The following is a 20,167-nucleotide window of genomic DNA, read 5'->3' on the forward strand; positions in this document are numbered from 1 at the left end:
TTTTTTTTTCCTCTTCTATTTTTTTAATACTTTTAGTTTTTAAATATTTTTCTTTTTCTTTTTCTTTAAAAGAACTATTTGTTTATTGCCCAAAACTGCACCAAACAATGTAGTTTTGGACTACAGCATGGTGCGGTAGTTTTGAACTACCGCACCTAAGCCAAATCCTTCTAGGTCTACTTGTGGAGTGTGTCTCAATACGACAATCGCGAAACTTTCCACATCTTGTGAAGAGAATTAAGGATACTTTTTGAGCGGGAGCTGCATCGTATATACAAATTTCTCAATTTTTGAATAATGTTATTTAAGAAACTATTATACGACTAACATATTATAATTAGAATGATGTGACAGTGAAAATTAACCTTTGAATCAACAAAAGTTAATCTTCACCATCACATCATTTTAATTGTATGAGAGTCATATAACAGTTTGGTGTAAGAAATATATTTTTAAGTATCATCACTTGTAAAGGAATGGACTATCGTCCAATTCACACATCATTCCGAGTATAGTGATTCTCATATACTATTTAATAAAATTTCGTTTTATTCCTTAATATGGTTCTTGATAGATATGTACCACATGTGTGAATTGAAACCATCAATGAAGTATATATGATGCCTCTTTCCCATGTTTGCTACTTGTAAACCATATTTACATACCATACGTTATGTATAGAAAGATAGATACACATAAAGAATTAGGTTGACATAATAAATTGAAGCTTGATTCAATGTTAAGTTGACATTTTTCTTAAAAGCATAAATTGACAATTGATAGGAAATGATAAATTTAACCATTCCATTAATACTTTAAAAACGTTTGACGAAGTTTTGTATCAATTCAGAGGTACAACTTAGCTATCAATGTCCAAATATTTGTTTTATGAAGATAAAGTTGTTTCTCTGGGGCTTGATTGTAAGTTCAAAATTACCTAGGATTTCATATAAGTGGAGTTCTTCTTAGTCAGCATAGTGTTGAATGAACATGTTCTCTGCTTGAACCTACCAATTTCCTATCAAATTATGATGTCTACTTCACATAATAATATATAGACTAGCTGCATAGAATACCTATTTCAAACTACACATCTACATGAATCAAACTTCTTCCTGAATATATAAAGATTGTAGCATTCAGCAGTTTGAAATAGGTATTTTCAACTGCAAAAGGGTTCCCAAAGAGAGTGAACTGATCACAAAAGGCAGAACTTGGTCATCAAATATTTATAGGTATTCTTGACAGCAAACTACAATGACAACTGACTGAACAACACATGCTAGAGAGTATCAAAGAACAGAAAGTACTTTCCCTGATTATGAAAAGGATCATTTATGTGGTCCAATACTCCCACAATTATTATGCAGCATTCCTGAAGTCTCACAGAAACTTCCTGTAGGGCCTGCCTGCATCCTCATCTTGCATATGCTGTAACCACAGTTAACTAAATGTTAGCATGTACAATAATCAGTTAACAGGAAATCTGGAATAAGAATTTCCACATATTTTGAATCCAACTAAAACAACAAGAAGCAAAATCTCAGTACTATACCAAATGGTTATTTTTCAAATCGTTAAGCAAGAAGATTGAAAAAGAAGGCCTTGAGCAATGCATTACAGTTATGTGATCAGACGAAGATCAAATTTTGCGTCCAAATTACTCTTGGAATCAATTTGTATGTGCTGAGAAGAAAGCTCAACAGCATAACTTTATTGGTACAGTTCCAAGGTTTACAGACAGCCATATATGTTAAAAGAAATGGGGCAAAATCACATTTTACAAGCTTCTTGGTAAAATTTGAACCTCACACCTGGTAAGAAGTAGATCAAGATAAACATGACATGGAACATGAATACATAAAGAAAACACAAAATAGAGGTAAATTGCTTACTGAATCGGAAAAGAAGTTCAGGCAACACAGAAAACAAACAAACAAAAAGGAACAGCAATTTTAAGATGTCAAAGATACACGATTGTATGTGGAATTGACAATAACATACAAAGTTGACTATCTAATTAGTATCCATCAATATTGGAGCCAATATAATATACCATATATAAATGTAATTCCATGCCCTGAGAAGTAGAAACTAATGATCTTTCCCCACCACTACCAAAATTACACGAACTTTCACCATAATGCAGTGAGTAGAAGGCATATTATATAACTCAAAATAACACATCATGTTTCTAGAATATGAGACTTCTCGCATCATTCTCATGAAACAAACTAAAAAGACATTGTACTCAATTCCTCCCCCACATATTACAAGGCATAAATTCTAGACCTCTCACATTAAAGGGTCATTACCTGGTTTTGATCCCACCAAAGTATGATCTCAGTGGGATGACTTGGATAAGGACCTATCCTCTAGCTATTTTGTTTGAACTGGTCACCCTCAAGACTCGAAACCTCCTAATATATGTCCACACCCCTACTCTAAATGACCCATTACCTCCTTGGAACACCAACCTCCCCTCATGCTATCAAATTTGGTTCCCATCATCAATCTCTACAAAGCCTCCTTCTCCTTAGCATAACTCCATAACCATTTCCCCATAAGAGCTTGGTTAAACTGAAACAAGTTTTTGACCCCTAAACCACTTAAACACATTGGACAACAAATTTTTGACCAATTGACTAAATGAAACTTCTTTTTTTTAAGTAATTGTCCCCAAGGGGGATTTGACCTACTGAATTAAATGGAACTTAAACTCGTCACCAACTCCACCCCACAAAAAGTCTCTTTGAAGTTTCTCAATCTAGTTACCCACACTTATGGGAATGGGAGAAAGGGACAAAAAAATAAGTAGGCAAATTGGGGAGAGTGCTTTAATCAAAGTTAACCTGCCACCCTTAGACAAATAAAGTTTCTTCCAACCAGCCAACCGACGTTCTATTTTTTCAATAATACTATCCCATATAGATTTAGCCTTATACGAATATCCCAAAGAAAGACCCAAATACTTCATCGGCAAAGAGGCCACCCTACAACCAAGGATACGCCAAACCTCCTACATCATCCACATTGGCGATGCTTAATCTTCAATCCTGAAACCGCTTCAAAACATAAAAACAGACAACGCAAATGACAAAGATGTTCACGATTTGCCTCACAAAAGATCAAGGTATCACCCACAAACAAAAGATGAAATGGTAGAAGCTCATCATTATTCCTCGACCCCGCTAAAAACATAATAATAGCCCCTTATCCACTATGGCAGACATCATCCCACTCATACAACGCAAAGTGGTTCATACAAAATTTTCACAAGAATTGATATTAAAATGTGTCGTGTAAATAATTCGCACAGATATAGAGAGATAGATACATGACTTAGTAGAATTAATAGCACCATGTCACCATAAACTGGTTTCAAAAATATAGGAGCGCCAGCCTTATTCCCATGAACCTACAGCTATAACAATCACTCATAGGAGACAGAAATCTTCAATAAGAAATTCAAACAGAATCATAATTGTTTTTCTTCTCATCGGAGAAAACAAAATCAATCATGAGGTCAAGGGAGTAATTTGACTCTCTTTTCTTTTTCAAGATTCTTCCTTTATCATCAAAAGAAACTATGTCGATAAGGGGATGACGGTGATTTTGATGCCACTCTAGTTGTTCTTGAAAGACATTGTAGCAAACAAGAGTATGTCACTTGATGAACGAACAGACCCAGATGTAGGAATGTGTATCTGGAGGGGAAAAAAAACATTTTATAACAAGTCATTATACTGTCATCAAGCGACCTGTTATTTTGCATAAACCTTGCCCCTGAATTATCTCATCCATGGAAAGTTACCAGCTCAAGATTTTACCACATCAACTACATTACATGTATCTATAAACTAGAACCTCAACTCTAGACCACAACGTTTTCCAATAATAATCCGCGTGTCTCACCACCAATGTGTTATACTGAACCGACACACATAACAGCCTCACTGTAACACACTGCTAGAGTAACATTGTTGACCAAAGTTTCAATGCTCAAATTTTAGTATGAATAAATCACAGCATCATTAGCATAAAGAACCTCTAACAAATGAATATCTCTCAACTTTTGAATTCATGAGATCAAATAAGAAAAAAAAAATGGAACAAGAAAACACTTCAAGTTTATGAAATCAGCACTCTTGTGAGAAATTTATGTAAATGATTGAGGCTTGTCACACAGGTTAATTTCAATCAAAATTTGAGCGTTCATTTTTACAGAAATGGTCTGAATGTGGAAATCGTATCAGATTCTCATCCCTAGATTCCAATAAAATTACGATCAAATACCACATTCGTAGCTACAAGGTCAACACGCACAATTCGAACCATCATCAACAACAACTCAGACGCAAGCAGATGAATTCGATTAGATTCTCAACCTCAGATTTCAAGAAAATTACAACTACAATCACCAGGGGCATTAACAACAGATCCGGCGGAGAGAAACGAAAGCAAAACGTGAGGGTGAAACGAAATGAGCTTGAGTTGATTAGGGGGAAATCTTACGAATTCACGGACGATGCCCTTGTAGACGAGGAAGGGGACGGCGATGCCGAATATGCCGACGAGGGCGAAGTTGCGGCGAGTCCAGCGGAAGTTGTGCTCGAGGTTCTCTCGGGCTGAGCCCCACTCCTCTATGAACTTGTTCTTGTTCGTCTCCATTCCTCCCCCCATCTTCTCTCTTTCTTTGCTCTTCTCTACCAATCCTCTCCACCTGCAACTGCTTTCTACACTCTCTCTCTCTCTCTCTCTCTGTGTCTCTCAAGTTTTTCTTCGCCTATATTCAGGCCGTTTGGCTGCATGAATTACTCTATCCCTCGAGTTTGTCTTTTCTTTTCATTATTATTTTTAGTTTAGAGGGGAAAATTGCTTTTATTTTTTTTAAAAAAAAATAATTCTCAATCATACCATTTTTCTTTTCATCTAAGAGAATATGTTATTATTATTAGTTTTCCATCTAATTTAACAACATATTCATCGGTAGACTATAAAGTGGATTTTACATCAAAAATTATGATTATGATTATTTCAAAATCATGAAAATTAGTATATATAATTTAAATGGCATATGTTTGCACTTTACCAAACTGAATGGTACTAAGGTTTTGTTTTTTTCGACTTAAAAATTTTTTATATTTCTTTTTGTATTTGGTACGACAGAAATCGTTATCAAATTGAAAATAATTTTGGTTGATTAGGAAAACATTATTTAATTTTTTATAAAATTGTTTTATTATTTTTTTAAAACCGTAAACTATTTTTAGAGTTTAAGTTATTCTTTCTCAAATCACATAGAGTTCATTAAACCATTGACGGAAGCTATGCAGCAATCACCAAAGTTCAACTGTCGAAAGCTGCCCGGCCTTCATTGGATACCACAACTAGAGTTTGCCGAACCACTGCCAAAAGCTGTAACAAATATTTTCAACGAAAAATATTCTTCATAAAAAATGAACGAAGCTTAAGAATAATATAATTTAGAAAATATTTAACATTTACCAATATTTATAATTTTAACCAAGGATGTTAATAATTTGGAAAATATTGATCATTCATACATATTGATGATTTGAAGTGTCGAAATTGAAATGTATGGACTAAACTTACACTAGGATGATATTTATATATCTTTCTCAAAAAAGAAAAAAATGAATGGAGTAGATTTTTCCCTTTGGTGGACCCCATTTTTTATTAAAATAATTAAGATCTACGGCTGTGACTGTCCTGGTTAGATCCAACGGGTACGTTTAGTGAGATCCAATGACCCGTAATAAATCTCTAATAGGGTTTTAGGTTTCTGCCATAACAAATACCACCCGGCAAGATTGAAACTGAGAAGAAAAAATTCTAATGGCGTCTAGGGTTTCACTGAAGAGCAAGGGCAAGGCGAGCGGCAAGGGTTCCAAGGGCTCGCAGGAGGAGAAATCCCTGGCACAGAGCTTCAAGGAGTGGAGCACCTGGACCGTGAAGAAGGCCAAGGTCATCACCCACTACGGATTCATTCCTTTGGTCATCATTATCGGCATGAACTCCGAGCCCAAGCCCCACATCTCCCAGCTTCTCAGCCCGGTCTGATCTTTGTTCCTCTATTTTCTGCAATACCCAGATCAGGATTCGGGCTCCTCTTTCATGGGTCGGTGCCTATTTGTCGAATCTACGTGATTTGAGTTTGGGTTTTATGTTATGTTGATGGGGTTTCTGTATGTTTATGTAATGTTTGGATGCCGAGAAAATCTAGGGAATAGGAAATAAGAAGAAGTTAGTTTTGAATATTGAATCTTTATTTTAATGCATTTTGATATTGCCTTACTATCTGAATCTAAATTCTAATTCTTGATTTTGTTTATAATTTATGCGATAAAATAACCTAATATGATTAAAATTTTGTTTTGTTGCTTTTTTTCTTTTACTTTCTGTGGTTGGAGTCGTGTTTGTCCTGTACGGTCTGATATTTCAACCATAGCCTGATTGAGGGGTTTGTGATGATGCTTTCTGCGATAATCGATATTTATTTGAGTTTGGATTTATGTGATTATCTTCTTCTCTTCTTATATATGGCTTGCTAATTCTGAAGTTGAAGTTGAAGAATCACCATACGGAAAGATCTAGCTATTGTTTTCTTATGGAGGTAGAATCACTGCTAGCCTCTGTTTGGTTCTGGAGTAATCTTAGGAAATTAGCTATGGGGATTCACTGTTGGTGGGGGGAGTTCTTCTAGGAATTTAAAGAATTTGCCTCCCGGTGAGTGGAAATGAATTAGCACTGCAGTTTTTGGCTTATTTCATTTTCTTTCTGTTAATAAATTATTTGATTCTCAAGAATGGAGTTGTGTTTCCTAATCTGGTAATATGAAAGAATTAGACTTAAGAGAGTGAAGGATTCTGTTCACAAAGAACTGAAATATGAAAGAATTTTTATCTGTCACAGTTTATTTTCCTTACCTATGTGTAGAATAGTCAATAAAGCATTGATACTCAGCTATAATTTTGGTGAGATAATCTTTCAGCCTTTTGTTATTTGCTAGCTTTTCTTAATTACTTTCCTAGTGGGTTTGTGCAAAGTCCTCTGCCTGCCAAGCTAAAGAAACGAAAAGAAAATAAGAACTGATCCTGTTTATTATTATTATTATCTGATTTTTTTTTTTTTTTTTAACTTTATGCCTATGGTTGGTTCTTGAGAAAAACTGGAAATATGAAACTTTTCCATCGTAGGCTATTTCAGTTTCTGAAGACCGATAAACAATGCTGACTACAATAATTCTCTCTTTGATGTCTGAGAAAGTAAAGCATCAACTTTTGAATTTATGTTTAAAGTTGATTTCATTCTCAGAGCATATTAAATTAGCATCTGCAGAATATGCAGAATATGGTGTTACTGAGAAAAAAAAGGCAGTAGAAATTTCTTGTGAAAAAGTAAGCGGTGGAGACTGGATTATTCTGAGAGAACTTATGTTAATTTTTTACTGGAGGCATTATTTACAATTTATTTTTTTACAGGGGTTTTTTCTTGGTAATTTACACACAGGAGGTATCATTCAAGTTATAAACGTTTTCTCATGTCTTTTTCACCATCTTATCATAATTTATTTTTTATAAAAAAAATGGTATCTTTGCAACGTTTGAACCTGGTAATTAAACATGCCTCGGCTGTCCCTCCATTTGATGGGTTAGAGAACATAGAGAGCATTGAAGAAAATGCAATTCTATAAGAAACGAGAGAAATAGGCCGGCTTGATAAGTTTTGAAGCTTTAGGCAATAAATATAAGGGAGGCATTTTTTATATTTAAATATTGATTAAATAATACCTAGTTTAGTTTCTATCCATATACATATTTTATAGGAGAAATTTACAATTTTAAAAATATTTACAAATGAAATATTTACCGGACAGAATTAAGTGCTAAAAGAAACTATAAATTAGGAATAAGGTAAATAAAATAATTAATTAAAAGTATATTTTGGTGGAGTTAAAAAGGATCGAGATCCCCTAGAATTTCCTTTAAATTTGAAATTCTTAAATTCATAAATTTCAGTCATTCATCTCATCTAAAAAATAGGCTAATCTAAGTTTAAAACGTGGAATCTCCTTGTGTTAATGACATTCGCATGTGGAAAAAATGGAAGGTCGGGATTGAATCAACAATGATCTCATTCAAACATGTCATATGTCACATTTGAACAAAAATCTACAATTGTCAACTTGTACATGAGAAGTAGGTGAAGATCAACTGTCTAAATCATTGAGACAGTTGAAGATCAACTCCCATATGACAGTTGAAGATCAACTCCCATAGGTGAAGAAGTAGGTGAAGATCAACTCCCATATGAGAAATTTTTTTTATTTTTTTTATTTTTTTTATTTTTTTTTATAATCAAATAAGGAAAGGGTTACATAATTAAAACACTGAAAAAAAAAAAAAATTGGACTCCCCCATATTAGCTCCAAAATGAAAATTACAGTGCAGCAAACAATACAAGGTAACTATAAGAAATGGGTCATAAAATGATTTGATCATTTTAGTAAGGGCCGCAAAAAGCGGTTTAAACATCAAGATGAATAAACAGGCAAAGGGTTCAACCCTACCCAAACACCAGAAGAAAAGACACTGTAAAGATATTGTGTGTAATAAATGTGGGCTAACACGATCTTTGATTGAACGAGACAAAATCTCGTTCAAATGAGATCATAAAATATGCATGGAACCAAGTGTTTTAAACATTAAAACAAGGGGAAAAGTTCATTTTTTGCCTTCTTCATCCCAGGAAGGCAGAGGTTGAGAGAGTGCCTTTGAGAGAGAGAGAAAGGGGGGAGAGAAATCAAGGGGAAAGAGAGAGAAATGCTTGAGAAGGAGAAAGAGCTTGAAGAGAAGCTCAAAGAAGTAAACTTCTATACGATTTTCAATACTTATCTAGAGTTGTTATTGTGTTTTGTTGGTTAAATGTTTGTGTTGATTCATTGGAGATTGTGTTGTACGTTAAGATTGTTGTTAGAGTTGTCGTTTGGAGAAAAGTGAGTAGAAGGAAGTTTACGGTTTGTTTCAAAGGAGGAATTTTTGGTAGCGTAGTTGATTTTTTTTGGGATGTATGTTCGGTTGGTTATGATTATGTGGTATGAAGAAAGAGAATTTGGTGAAGTAATTTTTACGCATAAGTATTCAAGGCAGAGTTTTCATTTAACCGAGGCAGTCACAAAATGCCCGTTCGAATGAATTATGTTTAAAGACTTTATAGAAGCACAATGAGGAGGAAATTGAGCTAGCAGAGAAAGAAGTAAAAGTTTTTTAGTATGAGAAATAGCAAAGATAGTTTTCTATGAATAGTTTATGAAAGTTAGTTTTGGAAAGGTTTTACAAAAGGTAGTTTTCCCAAGATTAATTTAAAAATGTAGTGTACAAAAAGGATTAGAAATTGAGTTTTCAAATGTTTGCAAAAGGAATTATCTAAGCATAATTGTGAAAGATAGTTTATAAAATGAATGTTTTACAAAATAAACGTTGTAAGAAATAAAGTATTCATGTTTTAACTAGGACTAATATCATAACTTTTTCATTATTAATGTTATTTTTTTTTCTCCTAATAAAAAATGTTGGAGGGAGAGGCCAATTGTAGTTATCCTACTTAGGCGTGACCATAGTAGCACCAACCCACGGGGCGCCGCTTAGGAGAGGCCTATAAAGGATGGGAACCGCAGGTACTCCCTTAAGACCGACCAAGCCATAGCTTAACACCCGCCTTACCCGGACATCATTGAGACTCAAAATGACTAACACTAATAGGCTAATGGATTCTCATTGTGAGAGTCGAACCCAAGCCCTAGTGCATACCCAACCGTATAAGAATTCTCTTGAGACCATTGAACTACCACCCTTGGTGGTTTTCATTATTAATGTTTACTTACTAAGTTGTTGTCTTGTTGACTCATAATTCTACCTATAAAATGCTGTTTTACAGAAATTGTGCACGTGGAGACAAAAAAGAGCAACTAGAGTAATCGAGAGTGACGAGGATATTTGGATCATATAGTTTTCCTAACATATGATCAATTGGCAGCAAGAAATACATAAAGAAACCAATAATTCATGATAATAATAATTAAAAAAAAAAAAAAAAACTAATGCAAGTCTTTGAATATGAGTGCATTTTTTGTAATTAGAGAGTATTGACTGATCTAAGATATGGAATGATTGATCCCGAAAGTGAAGGATTGGACTGTGAACAAGAAGATTTAGGTAAAGGGAAACCATGAAATTAAAAAAGGATTTCAATAAAATATTGAGATTTTAGAAGAAAAAATAGAGAGAAAGATGGAAAAACCATGAAGAAAGGGGGAATATCACTAATGGATATACTCCAATTCTCTTCCTTCGGAGTAGGAGAGGATCCTGATCCGGTTAGCGTCTTCAAGAAGGGTGAAATGGTTATTTTAATTTTTTAGACAAATTTTATCCCTCTTAAAAACACTAACTGACTCCATTTTATTTAAAATTGAGAAGATCCTTCTCCTCTTCCCATGAGTTATTACATTGTTGCTAATTAAATACGATTAAATTTGGCTAACCTCTTTTATTTATTTATTTTATGAAAAGTCATAGAGAGAGGGAATTGCAGTAAATCTCTTCATATTTGGTGTTGTGATTTAAATATGAGTGGACTTTTAGGAATTGTAATCTACAATAATTAATCCATATTAATTCGACTTTTAGCTCATCTCTTTGGATTTCTTCAATCAATTTTTTATAGGGTTAAGTACTTTGTTGCCCCCTGTGGTTTAACAACTTTATTTTTTACCCATTCGGTTTCATTTTGTATCACAGGCGGTACCCCCAATAATGACAAAAAAGGGAAATGGTACCTCCGCCTAAATTTCGTTCAAAATTTGACGAAAAGTCACGTTAATACTATTAAAAAATTGACACATGTTCATATACTAATTAAAAATAAAAAATTTAAATTTAAAATTATTAAAAAATTAGAAAACTAGAAAATAAAAAATAAAAAATAGAAAGTGGGTGGCGCGGTTTGGGGTTGGTTGAACCACCCCCAGGGTGGCCAAAACCACCCCAAAGAGAGAGAATAACAACAAATCTCTTCCAATATGGTTTTTTTTAATTGGATTTGGCTCCTCTTTGAATTTCTTTAATAGTCCTTTTTATGAAAAGTCACAAAGAAAGAAGTAGCATGTCTCTTCATATGTAGTGTGAACTTTTAGTTCACCTCTTTGAAGTTCTTTAATTTTTTTTTTTTTAATGAAAAGTCACAAGCATAAAGAAAAAAAAAGAAAAAAAAGAAGAAGAAAGTAGTGTATCTCTTTATATTTAGTGTTGCCAATTAAAGATGAGTGAATTTAGTTCAACTTTTTTGATTTCTTTAATTTCTTTTTCTTTTTTAATAATGAAATAGCACCAAAACAGCCGACTTATAGTAATCACATGAAATTTAAATTCTTCATCAGACGAAACAAAAAAATGTCATTAAAACAGTGCAAACATGGTCGCGAAAGAGACAGTTCCATTAATCAAAAATGTCATATTACATAATAATACTAAAAGGAGGATTAAAGTTTTGTTTTTATCCTCTAAAATGTGATGTGATATTTAAAATCAGCAATAGATCAAAATTTAATAATGATCATCCTAAATTTAATTATAAGTTTAAAAACCACATTACTCTATCATGTATAAATCATTAGATCTGTAAGATTTAATTTGAACTGTAAAAAAATATATCTAAATTTCACGTGATCCCAAAAACGTAACTCTACTAAAAAAAAGTAGAGCAAAAAACACATTATAGCACACACAATTTTATTTTTAGAGTATCAAACGGTCGACTAAAACGATTCAATCATTCCATTTCTCATTGATAAACATTTTGAACATTGCGTTCAATCATTACAGTATCAAAAGCACATTAAGGAGCTTTTTTTATATGAATCACTTCTTTCATAGCTAATAGTGTATTTTTTGCTAGCTTATGAGCTGCTTCATTCGTTTCTCGTCGAACATGAAAGGCCCTTCAATATAAAAGAGATTGCAGCACAATTCGAGCATCGCCAATTAATTGGCCATAGTGACAGTGTGACACCAATTTTGTCCATCCTTTCGTAAAGCATGCTTCACCTGTTACGCATCTCATTTCATCTCCACCTTATTCCACCCATCTCTTTAGCAAAAATAATTGCTAATAATGTCAACAATTTAAGAAAAAAAAATATATAAATCATTTAAAACACATCAATAATTCAATATGGTCGATATGATATGACATGAGAATGATAAATGAGTGTAAAATGTGAAATTACTCTTCCAATAATCCCAATATAAAAGCAATGAATAGAGATCTCCGGCCGCCAAGCTAGACATTTTACTCTTTCTTCTTTTTTTTTTTTTTTTTTTTTTTTTAAATTGAAGAGAGATATTAAAGGGGAATCTAAATTTGAGGTATTAGCACCAAATTTGAGGTATTAGCATCAAATTTAGGATGATCGAATCCCTTTTAGGTGATACCATCCCTACAAAGTTAATCTTCCACTTCTAAGTTTTAGTTTTAAATCAAAAAATAAATTTTAAGGCATTAAAAACTAAATATTAACTCATAAAAATTTAATTAATATTTTTTTTAATATATGTCCAACACTAAGCTGCCAAATATCGCGGCTGCATAGCAGGACTCAAAAGCAATTGGGCAAAATTAGGCAACACAATAACTCAACCGAGTCAACTCAACTCTAACAGCATGAAGACATTTATTACATAGAGACACGTTTCAAGTTGAACTTATTATACGAATTTATGACCAAAAAATGTAGTGGCAAAATCGTAATATACGAAGATTAAAAAAAAAACATAAAAAAAAAGAGACAAATACTCCCATATTTGGCAACCGTGTTTGTAAGCATCAATCCTTCTGGGACAGAAGAAGCCCGGCAGAGAATTTCATCACCAAATCCCAACGCTGACCCTACGATCTGCGCATTTCATCGTCCTCAACGGCTCTGATTCTCTGTAACACCCTCTCTCTGTCTCTGTTTGTTTTCTTGTGTACTTGGTTGTTTTGTTTCTGGGTTTGTGTTTGGAGTGGTAGATCGGATTTTTGGTTTGTCTGCTCTGTTCTGTCTATTTTATCTCGTTTCCTCGGCAAGCAAAGAGATCTTTAATGATTCTTAACGCACAAGTATCGTGTTTGTGTTTGTGGGTATGTTTTCTTTTGGTCATTTTGATCTGAAAGAGCGAGTTTTGTCCGTTTGGAGATTTGGTAGGCTCTGTTTCTTTGTCTTAAAATCCCATTGTAGGGAAAGGGAAATGTGGTTTGATGCAATCGATTTCTTTCTCTTTTTCTGTATTTGGTAGCCTCTGTTTCGTAGTCTGAAAATCCCATTGTAAGGGAAGGAAAATGTGGTTTGATGCAATCGATTTCTTTTTCTTTTTCTGTTCTTTTTTCTCCCCCTTCTGTTGGTTTCCATTTTCCAGTGGTTTTCTGAAATTCTTTTCTTCTCTCTTGATTAATATATACTTTGGTTGGTTGGTTGGTGATTAGAAATGAATTTACTGTAGTTGAAATATATCTGTTCTAGCTTGATTCATTTCCACAGAAGATCTTTTAAATCTTGATATTTTTGTTGATATTTTTTTCTTTATGGGAAAACTTCACCTTACCACCCAAACTATCACCTCATTTGCAATCCCGCGTGAAACTATCAATTAACTCAATTGATGCTCCAATTTGAAAGAATTATTGCAATGCACCCACCCCGCCGTCTAAATCATTTGTTAACTGCGATGACAATTGCAATAGGTGAGTGGCACATGCTACCTGGACCAATCAAGCTTATGAGATGATCAAGTTATCCCCGAGAAGCCTTAGGAGATGACCGAATTTTGCCCCTATAAACCTCACAAAATGTCTGAAGTACCTTTGTTAATCCTTCTGAAATGTTTGTAGCACCCCTAAAAAGTATGAAATGACCGAATCACTCTTGACAAGCCTCATGAAATGTGTCACTATTTCAAATAATAATAATAATAATAATAATAACAAAGTTAGCATTTTTTTTTTTTTTTTTATAAGTAATCGCAAGTATTATTAAAAAGCACAAAGGTGCAACATAAATACACAGGATGTATACAAGAGAAACGTCCAAGTAAAAAAAGAGAAGAAATTTAGAAAAGCTTGAAAGCTAGAAATATTAAAATTAAAGACAACAACCCAATAGTAAAGTGTGTTAAAGAACAAAGCATTTAATTCCACCAATGTCCGCTTGTATTTTCCCAGCTCGAACTTACCTCCAATCCCACCAAATGTGCCTTGTGTTGCTTCTTATACTCCACAATTACTTGGGCCATATGAAACAAACATTGCATTATGTACCCAGATAATCCACAACCTCATCATCAGCCTCTCATTCATACTCAACCCTAATATTGTTAAACCAATACCTAGAAAATGCAAAGTTCCCCTTAACATCCAATACTATATGACTTCAAGTATGACCAATCTCTCCACAGCTCCTTGAGCTACTCTGGTGGCATTTTCTTGGACTCGGACTGATGGCTTACAAGCATCATGCGGCAGTCATTGGCATGCCAAAGGAATCGAGCTTCACACAGGCGTGGCAGCAGCAGGTGCTGAGTGAATTTGCGGCTATGGAGGAGGTTTAGGGGTGGAACTAGGATTAATTATCTGGGTGGACGACATGGACGCGAGCGGTGATGATAATGAGGGGTTGAACTTCTGAGCCATTTGACCAACAAGAGTAGTTTAGCTTTTATGGGACTGTGTTTATTGTCAACACAACTCAGTTGTTTATGTTCTTAGAAGGAGAAAAAAAAAAGTGGGTAAGGAATTAAGTTTGGATGATTTTCAATGACCAAAAAAAAGAATTTTCTGTTGGTAGGCAACAACGCATGTATTTGTTATAGTCTTTAGAAGAAGAAAAAATGGTAAGGAATTAAATTAGATACAATCTTATTACAAATTAATTTACCAAACTCTGAGGGATATTCCATCTCAACCAAAACAAACTAAACGAATTCAAATGTGAATCAACCATCAAATAAGGATAAAGCTACTCCACGTATAGATGATGATCATATCATCTACATTTAAATTTAAATGTTTAAATTCAAGTTTGTAGTGTTATTTCTTGTAAACAAAGTGTAACGACATTTGTTTTATGTACAACTCCTACCTCACCTGTGTTGAAGGTAGGGAAGTCAAATTACAACACTCATTATATTTTGTTTTTCTTTAGACCATAACTTAAGAAATGAAATTAATTCCTTATATTTGAAGAAGTAACTTTTAGAATTTAAGGTATAAAATATAAAATATTGCCTGCCTAACCTATCATTCATTTAAAATCCTCTCTCATAACTGCTTTTTTTTTTTGTAACATTAATTGAAAGACATGAGTGAGAGAGTACAATGGCTGATGATGAAATATTGTTAATTGATGATGATATTACTGCTATTGACGTAGTGTAGGTTTGTAAGTGCTCTAATTGCATAGGGCTGCAAGTGCTCAGAGATAGAGAGGGGACGTGAGAAAAAAACTAATACATCAAAATGGAAGAAAATATATTTTAGGGGGGACGGATATCTAAATTTTGGGGGGACAATCCTTACTGAAATAACAAGTATTTTTTTTCTAAGCCCTAATAACAGGGGATGAAAAAAAATTTGTTGAACGTGGATCCGCCCCTGAGGAGGTTGTTGGGCATGGATAGGGTTCAAGCCATGCACTTTGAAGAGGTTTTGGGATTGGAGGTGAATTTTTGGGTTTTTGAATTTGTTTGGAAGGATTGATTTGAAGGTTTGGATTGATGAAAATTTTGGGTTTGTTTGTTTGTGTATTTTGGAGTGCTTTGAGAGGCTAATTTGAAGGGTTAGATTCAAGCTAATTTTTGGGTTCTGCAATTAATGTGAGAAACTGATCTAAAGGTTTGTTTGGTTTTTGTAATCATAGGCGGGAGTTTGCTTTTTTCACTTTCTCTTGTTTTTACTTCAATTCTTGCTTGCTTGTGGTTGAAGTTTTGGCCATGGTTGTGTAGGGGTTGCTAGTTGACTCATGACAGAGTGCTTGTTCAGTGGCGGTGCTGCCATATCTGTTTAGGATTGTAGGTCAGGGTGCGAGGTTGAATAGGGGTGGGTAAAAAACTGATTTTTCAAAATCTGACCCTGTTTTGACCCGCACAGGTCCGCTTCCGATGGTTCTCAGTCAGATTTTGAGATGATTTTAATATTTTCACGAAAATCAGAGTTGGAATTGGAATATGGCAGCATTTCCTATTCCGACCTGACCCAACCTGACTTTTCAATATACTTAAAAGTGTCGTTTTAGGCGAGCTTACATTCTTATTTCCCTAGCCTTATCACTCATTTTTCTTTCTCAATAGCTCTCTGCACTGGAGCAACTGCCTTACCCTGTAGTTTTTCTCTTCACTCAATTTCTTTTTCTTCTCTTAGGTCTGTTTGAAGCTCTTCTCCAATCTTCATACTTAAGATCTGTTCTTCATTCATCTTTTTGGTCGAAGACGAAGAACATATCTGTTGTTCATTCGAAGATGAAGAGAAGATTTGTTCTTTGTTGAGGAACATATCTGTGCTCTTGTTCAGGAGACCATTTCCAACACTTTTGCCCAACTCCAACTCCGACTCTTGACATTTTGGAGGTAGAGTCAGACGGGATCGAAGGTTTTCTGACTCTTCCTACTTCGGCAGAAGCAGATTCCGGAAGACCTCTTTCCAACTCCAAGGGAGTTGGTGTCCAGCCCTGTGGTTGAAAAGAGAGATTTGGATTGGGATTGGGATTAGGTGTTTCAACAAAACCTGCAATCCCACCGTGGGTAATTTGGTCATTTTGCAAGCTTGGTTGTGCCAAACAACGGGGTTAGCAATTTCTGTTGCATTTAGTGGCTGATTTAGACATTGGGGGCATATTGCAAGAATTATTTTAAATTGACGTGCTAATCGAGTCAATTGATAGTTTGGTGGGAGGGTTACAAATGGAATAACAGTTTGGGGTGGTAGAGTATAATTTTTCTTCTTCTTTTTTTTTTTTTTTTGAAGTGTTTTAATTATTTTCTTTCATTTACAGAACTTAGTATAGGATGATAACTGCTTTTATGTGGAGTATTGCTCAAGTTGTAGCAATCAAATCAGTGTCACTAGATGTGTGCAAAGAGATAAATTTGTTTGGTTTTAATTTTGTGTGTGAATGAGTTGTGTTGGTGGTAGTGATTCTTATGTCGTTGTAGCATGCATGTTGTTTATGTTTGGCTTGTGTTTTTTAAATGAAATTTAAAAATAATGGATATGGAATGGTTCAGATAAACATGATGATATATTTGCACACGTAATTGGTGAAGAGGTCTTCTATTGAGTTTTGTATATGCTTTGTTCGGTGGTGCTTTCTGTAACAGGGTTTTGGGATCTTGTCAGATGCGGCCATCCCCTGAAAATTTATCCCCTAGGGTCAGAAAGGAAGAAAATGATTTCTCTGGTTCGAGTTTCCTATCTCTCCAAGATAGCACTCATCAGGAACCCATAGACGTCTCTTCTTCTTCATCCTCTTCTTCAGAGGATGGTTCTCTTGAGACAGAGGATGAAGATGACCAATCTAATGAGAATGCCTCAAAGCAGTTGGTGCTTTATGACCCTTCAGCTAATGGTACAGGTGCAATTGAACCTGTTCCCGACCCTATTCAGTCCCAGCCTCCAACATTCCGAAGATACTTGGCTCGAAATTCATCTTCTAGAGTTTTGCCATCTGTTGGGGCTTTCACTGTCCAGTGTGCCAAATGTTTTAAATGGAGGCTCATCCCAACAAAAGAAAAATATGAAGAAATACGGGAACATATTCTGGAACAGCCTTTTTACTGTGAAACAGCTCGTGAGTGGCGGCCTGATATATCGTGTGACGATCCGGCGGACATTTCTCAAGATGGCAGCAGGCTCTGGGCAATTGATAAGCCTAATATTGCGCAGCCTCCTCCTGGGTGGCAACGGCTTCTACGAATCAGAGGTGAAGGAAGCACCAAGTTTGCGGACATGTATGTGTTCCTTCCTATTTGATTACGTCTGTTATGTGTAGGTAATTTAATCCTTTGCATGATTTCTATCTTGTATTTACTTGTCTCACCTTTTGTTTGGAATTTCATTTTTTGACCTTAACTTCAAAAAGTCTGCATTCCTGCTGGGGTTATATCAAGGCTCAAAGAAATTTAGATGTTGTTGTAGAATTATGAGGAGAAAATCTGAATGAATTCTCTGCAATGACTCATAAGCAAATTTTCCCTGAAGGGTTCTTCTCATGCCTCACTATACTGTTCTAGGACACTTTCTCTAAGCTGAAGAGATCTCCCCTTCTCTTCTGCACCCCCTCCCTCCCCCCTCCCCTCAATACCCAACCCACACATTTAAACTCACTCAAGCACATGTATCATTCATTATCCTTGAAGTAGCTGGAGGTTAGCAGACCCCTTTTGAATTGCTGTTTGCTAGTGCTCCCTTGGATGTGTTAGGTTTATAGTTGTTACTAGGTATGTGGCTACGTGCTCCATATCTGTGAGTAAATGTAATATCTGATTGTCAGAGCTGGAGTACACTGTGATTGCTTTTACAGTAATCTCTTGACGCTTCACGAAGTTGGTACGAGTCATGTGATGTTTACTGTATACAAAGTCTTCTGATTGCTTCTGATGGTTTCATCATTATGTGCTAGTATATTTTCACTCCCATTTCTGAGTGTTTATATGGGGATCTTTGGGTCTCTTATAGATGAAAACTGGATGAGCTGCCTCTGCTGCTGCTCTCCTGTTTGATACATGAGGTTTATCATTGGACCTAATTGTAGCTTTGGCTTCTGCTTTCAAATTTTATTTTGTTTTCTTTCTATTTATTTATTTTTGAGTTTGAAGTTTTAGGGAAATGTTAGACTCAATGATCAACTTCGTTCTAATTTGCTCTGTCTATTTTATACAGATATTATGAAGCACCATCAGGCAAGAGACTACGCTCAATTGTGGAGATCCAAAAGTATGTTGGTACCACCTATTCAAGTTTTCCCCTGTTGCATTGCTCTTGTAGATATATGCGTAAATGAAGAACTAAATAGCTCGTGGGTGGTCAAAGTTTCACAAGTATAATGGGCTCATTTGGCAACACTTTTAGGGGTAGCCTTTTGCTTTTTAGCAGAAAAGCAAAAGCATTCACAAACAATTCAAAATGCAACATACTCACAAAATACAATAAATTATTTTCACATTTATGTCACATTACAACCAAAAAACAAAAAAGCACCCCCTAAAAGGTTTTGTCAAACAAACCCAATGTTTTTCCCCATTTCCTTTACAGCCTTTTGTGGGGCTTTTGATTTTGCAGGTACTTGCTTGAACATCCAGAGTACATGAGAGATGGAGTAACTCTCTCCCAATTCTCATTTCAAATTCCAAAGCCCTTGCAGAAAGATTATGTGAGAAAGCGTACTCCTCTTCTGACAACTTCACTTGACACTAGACCTCTCGAACCTGGTGAAGGTATGCAGAAGAAGCTACCTACTTTTCAAAAACAAATTGAAAAGCCACTTTTTATAATCAACTCTGCATTTAGTTCAAGAAGAGAAAGTCCCATCTGTTTTAAGTTGTGGCTTAATGCCATTCAATCTCGTGGGGGCAGTCTCTTGCATTTATATTTGAGGGTTTTATTAATTGCCACTCTCGAAACTATCTTTGTACACAGAGTACCCTTGTTACAAAAACTCTGAAGCTTTTTATTCTGGTTTGTTTATGAATCGCTATTTACTAATTAATGTAATTTATCCTCGTATGGTTGTTCTAGTCTTTATGATGGGATTCTCCTGAATAAGGTATGTCAACATTCTGAAATGATTATCTTCCGATGTCAAAACCACAACAGTAGAAAGATGTTTTCAGGGGTTCCTGCCTACAAAAGTTGGAAACTTCTTCATGAAGGTTCTGTGAGATGAATGTTAAATGGGCAAGAAGCCGGTAGGTTTAGATGGGGTACTCTTCTTCTTTTTTCGCTTGTTATTTGTTAGTTACCCACATCTTTTAAGTTTTGAGCTCACAATTTCACCCTCCACCTTGTTCTTACTATATAAGAAGATGCCATTTGAGCTAGAGTTCATTGGCTTAGATGT

At 34.9% G+C, this 20,167-nt stretch overlaps 2 protein-coding genes across 2 annotated transcripts; both read left to right on the forward strand.

Annotated features, from left to right (window-relative positions):
• Window positions 1-5,801: 5,801 nt before the first annotated feature.
• On the forward strand, window positions 5,802-6,321 carry LOC132184957 (mitochondrial import receptor subunit TOM7-1). The gene has a single exon (XM_059598755.1). It carries the CDS (start codon window positions 5,860-5,862, stop codon window positions 6,082-6,084), a length of 225 nt encoding a protein of 74 aa, XP_059454738.1. The 5' UTR covers window positions 5,802-5,859; the 3' UTR covers window positions 6,085-6,321.
• Window positions 6,322-12,877: 6,556 nt separating this feature from the next.
• LOC132185856 (methyl-CpG-binding domain-containing protein 2-like) lies at window positions 12,878-19,544 on the forward strand (the record flags this gene model as incomplete). The annotated part of the gene is given in 4 exon segments (XM_059599656.1): window positions 12,878-13,013; window positions 17,430-18,059; window positions 18,991-19,044; window positions 19,390-19,544. Coding segments are annotated over 3 exon segments (820 nt in total), but the record flags the coding sequence as incomplete, so codon positions are not given.
• Between the last annotated feature and the right edge of the window lie 623 nt (window positions 19,545-20,167).

The sequence above is a fragment of the Corylus avellana genome, chromosome ca6, assembly GCF_901000735.1.
Source record: "Corylus avellana chromosome ca6, CavTom2PMs-1.0".
In the NCBI taxonomy this organism is placed as follows: domain Eukaryota; kingdom Viridiplantae; phylum Streptophyta; class Magnoliopsida; order Fagales; family Betulaceae; genus Corylus; species Corylus avellana.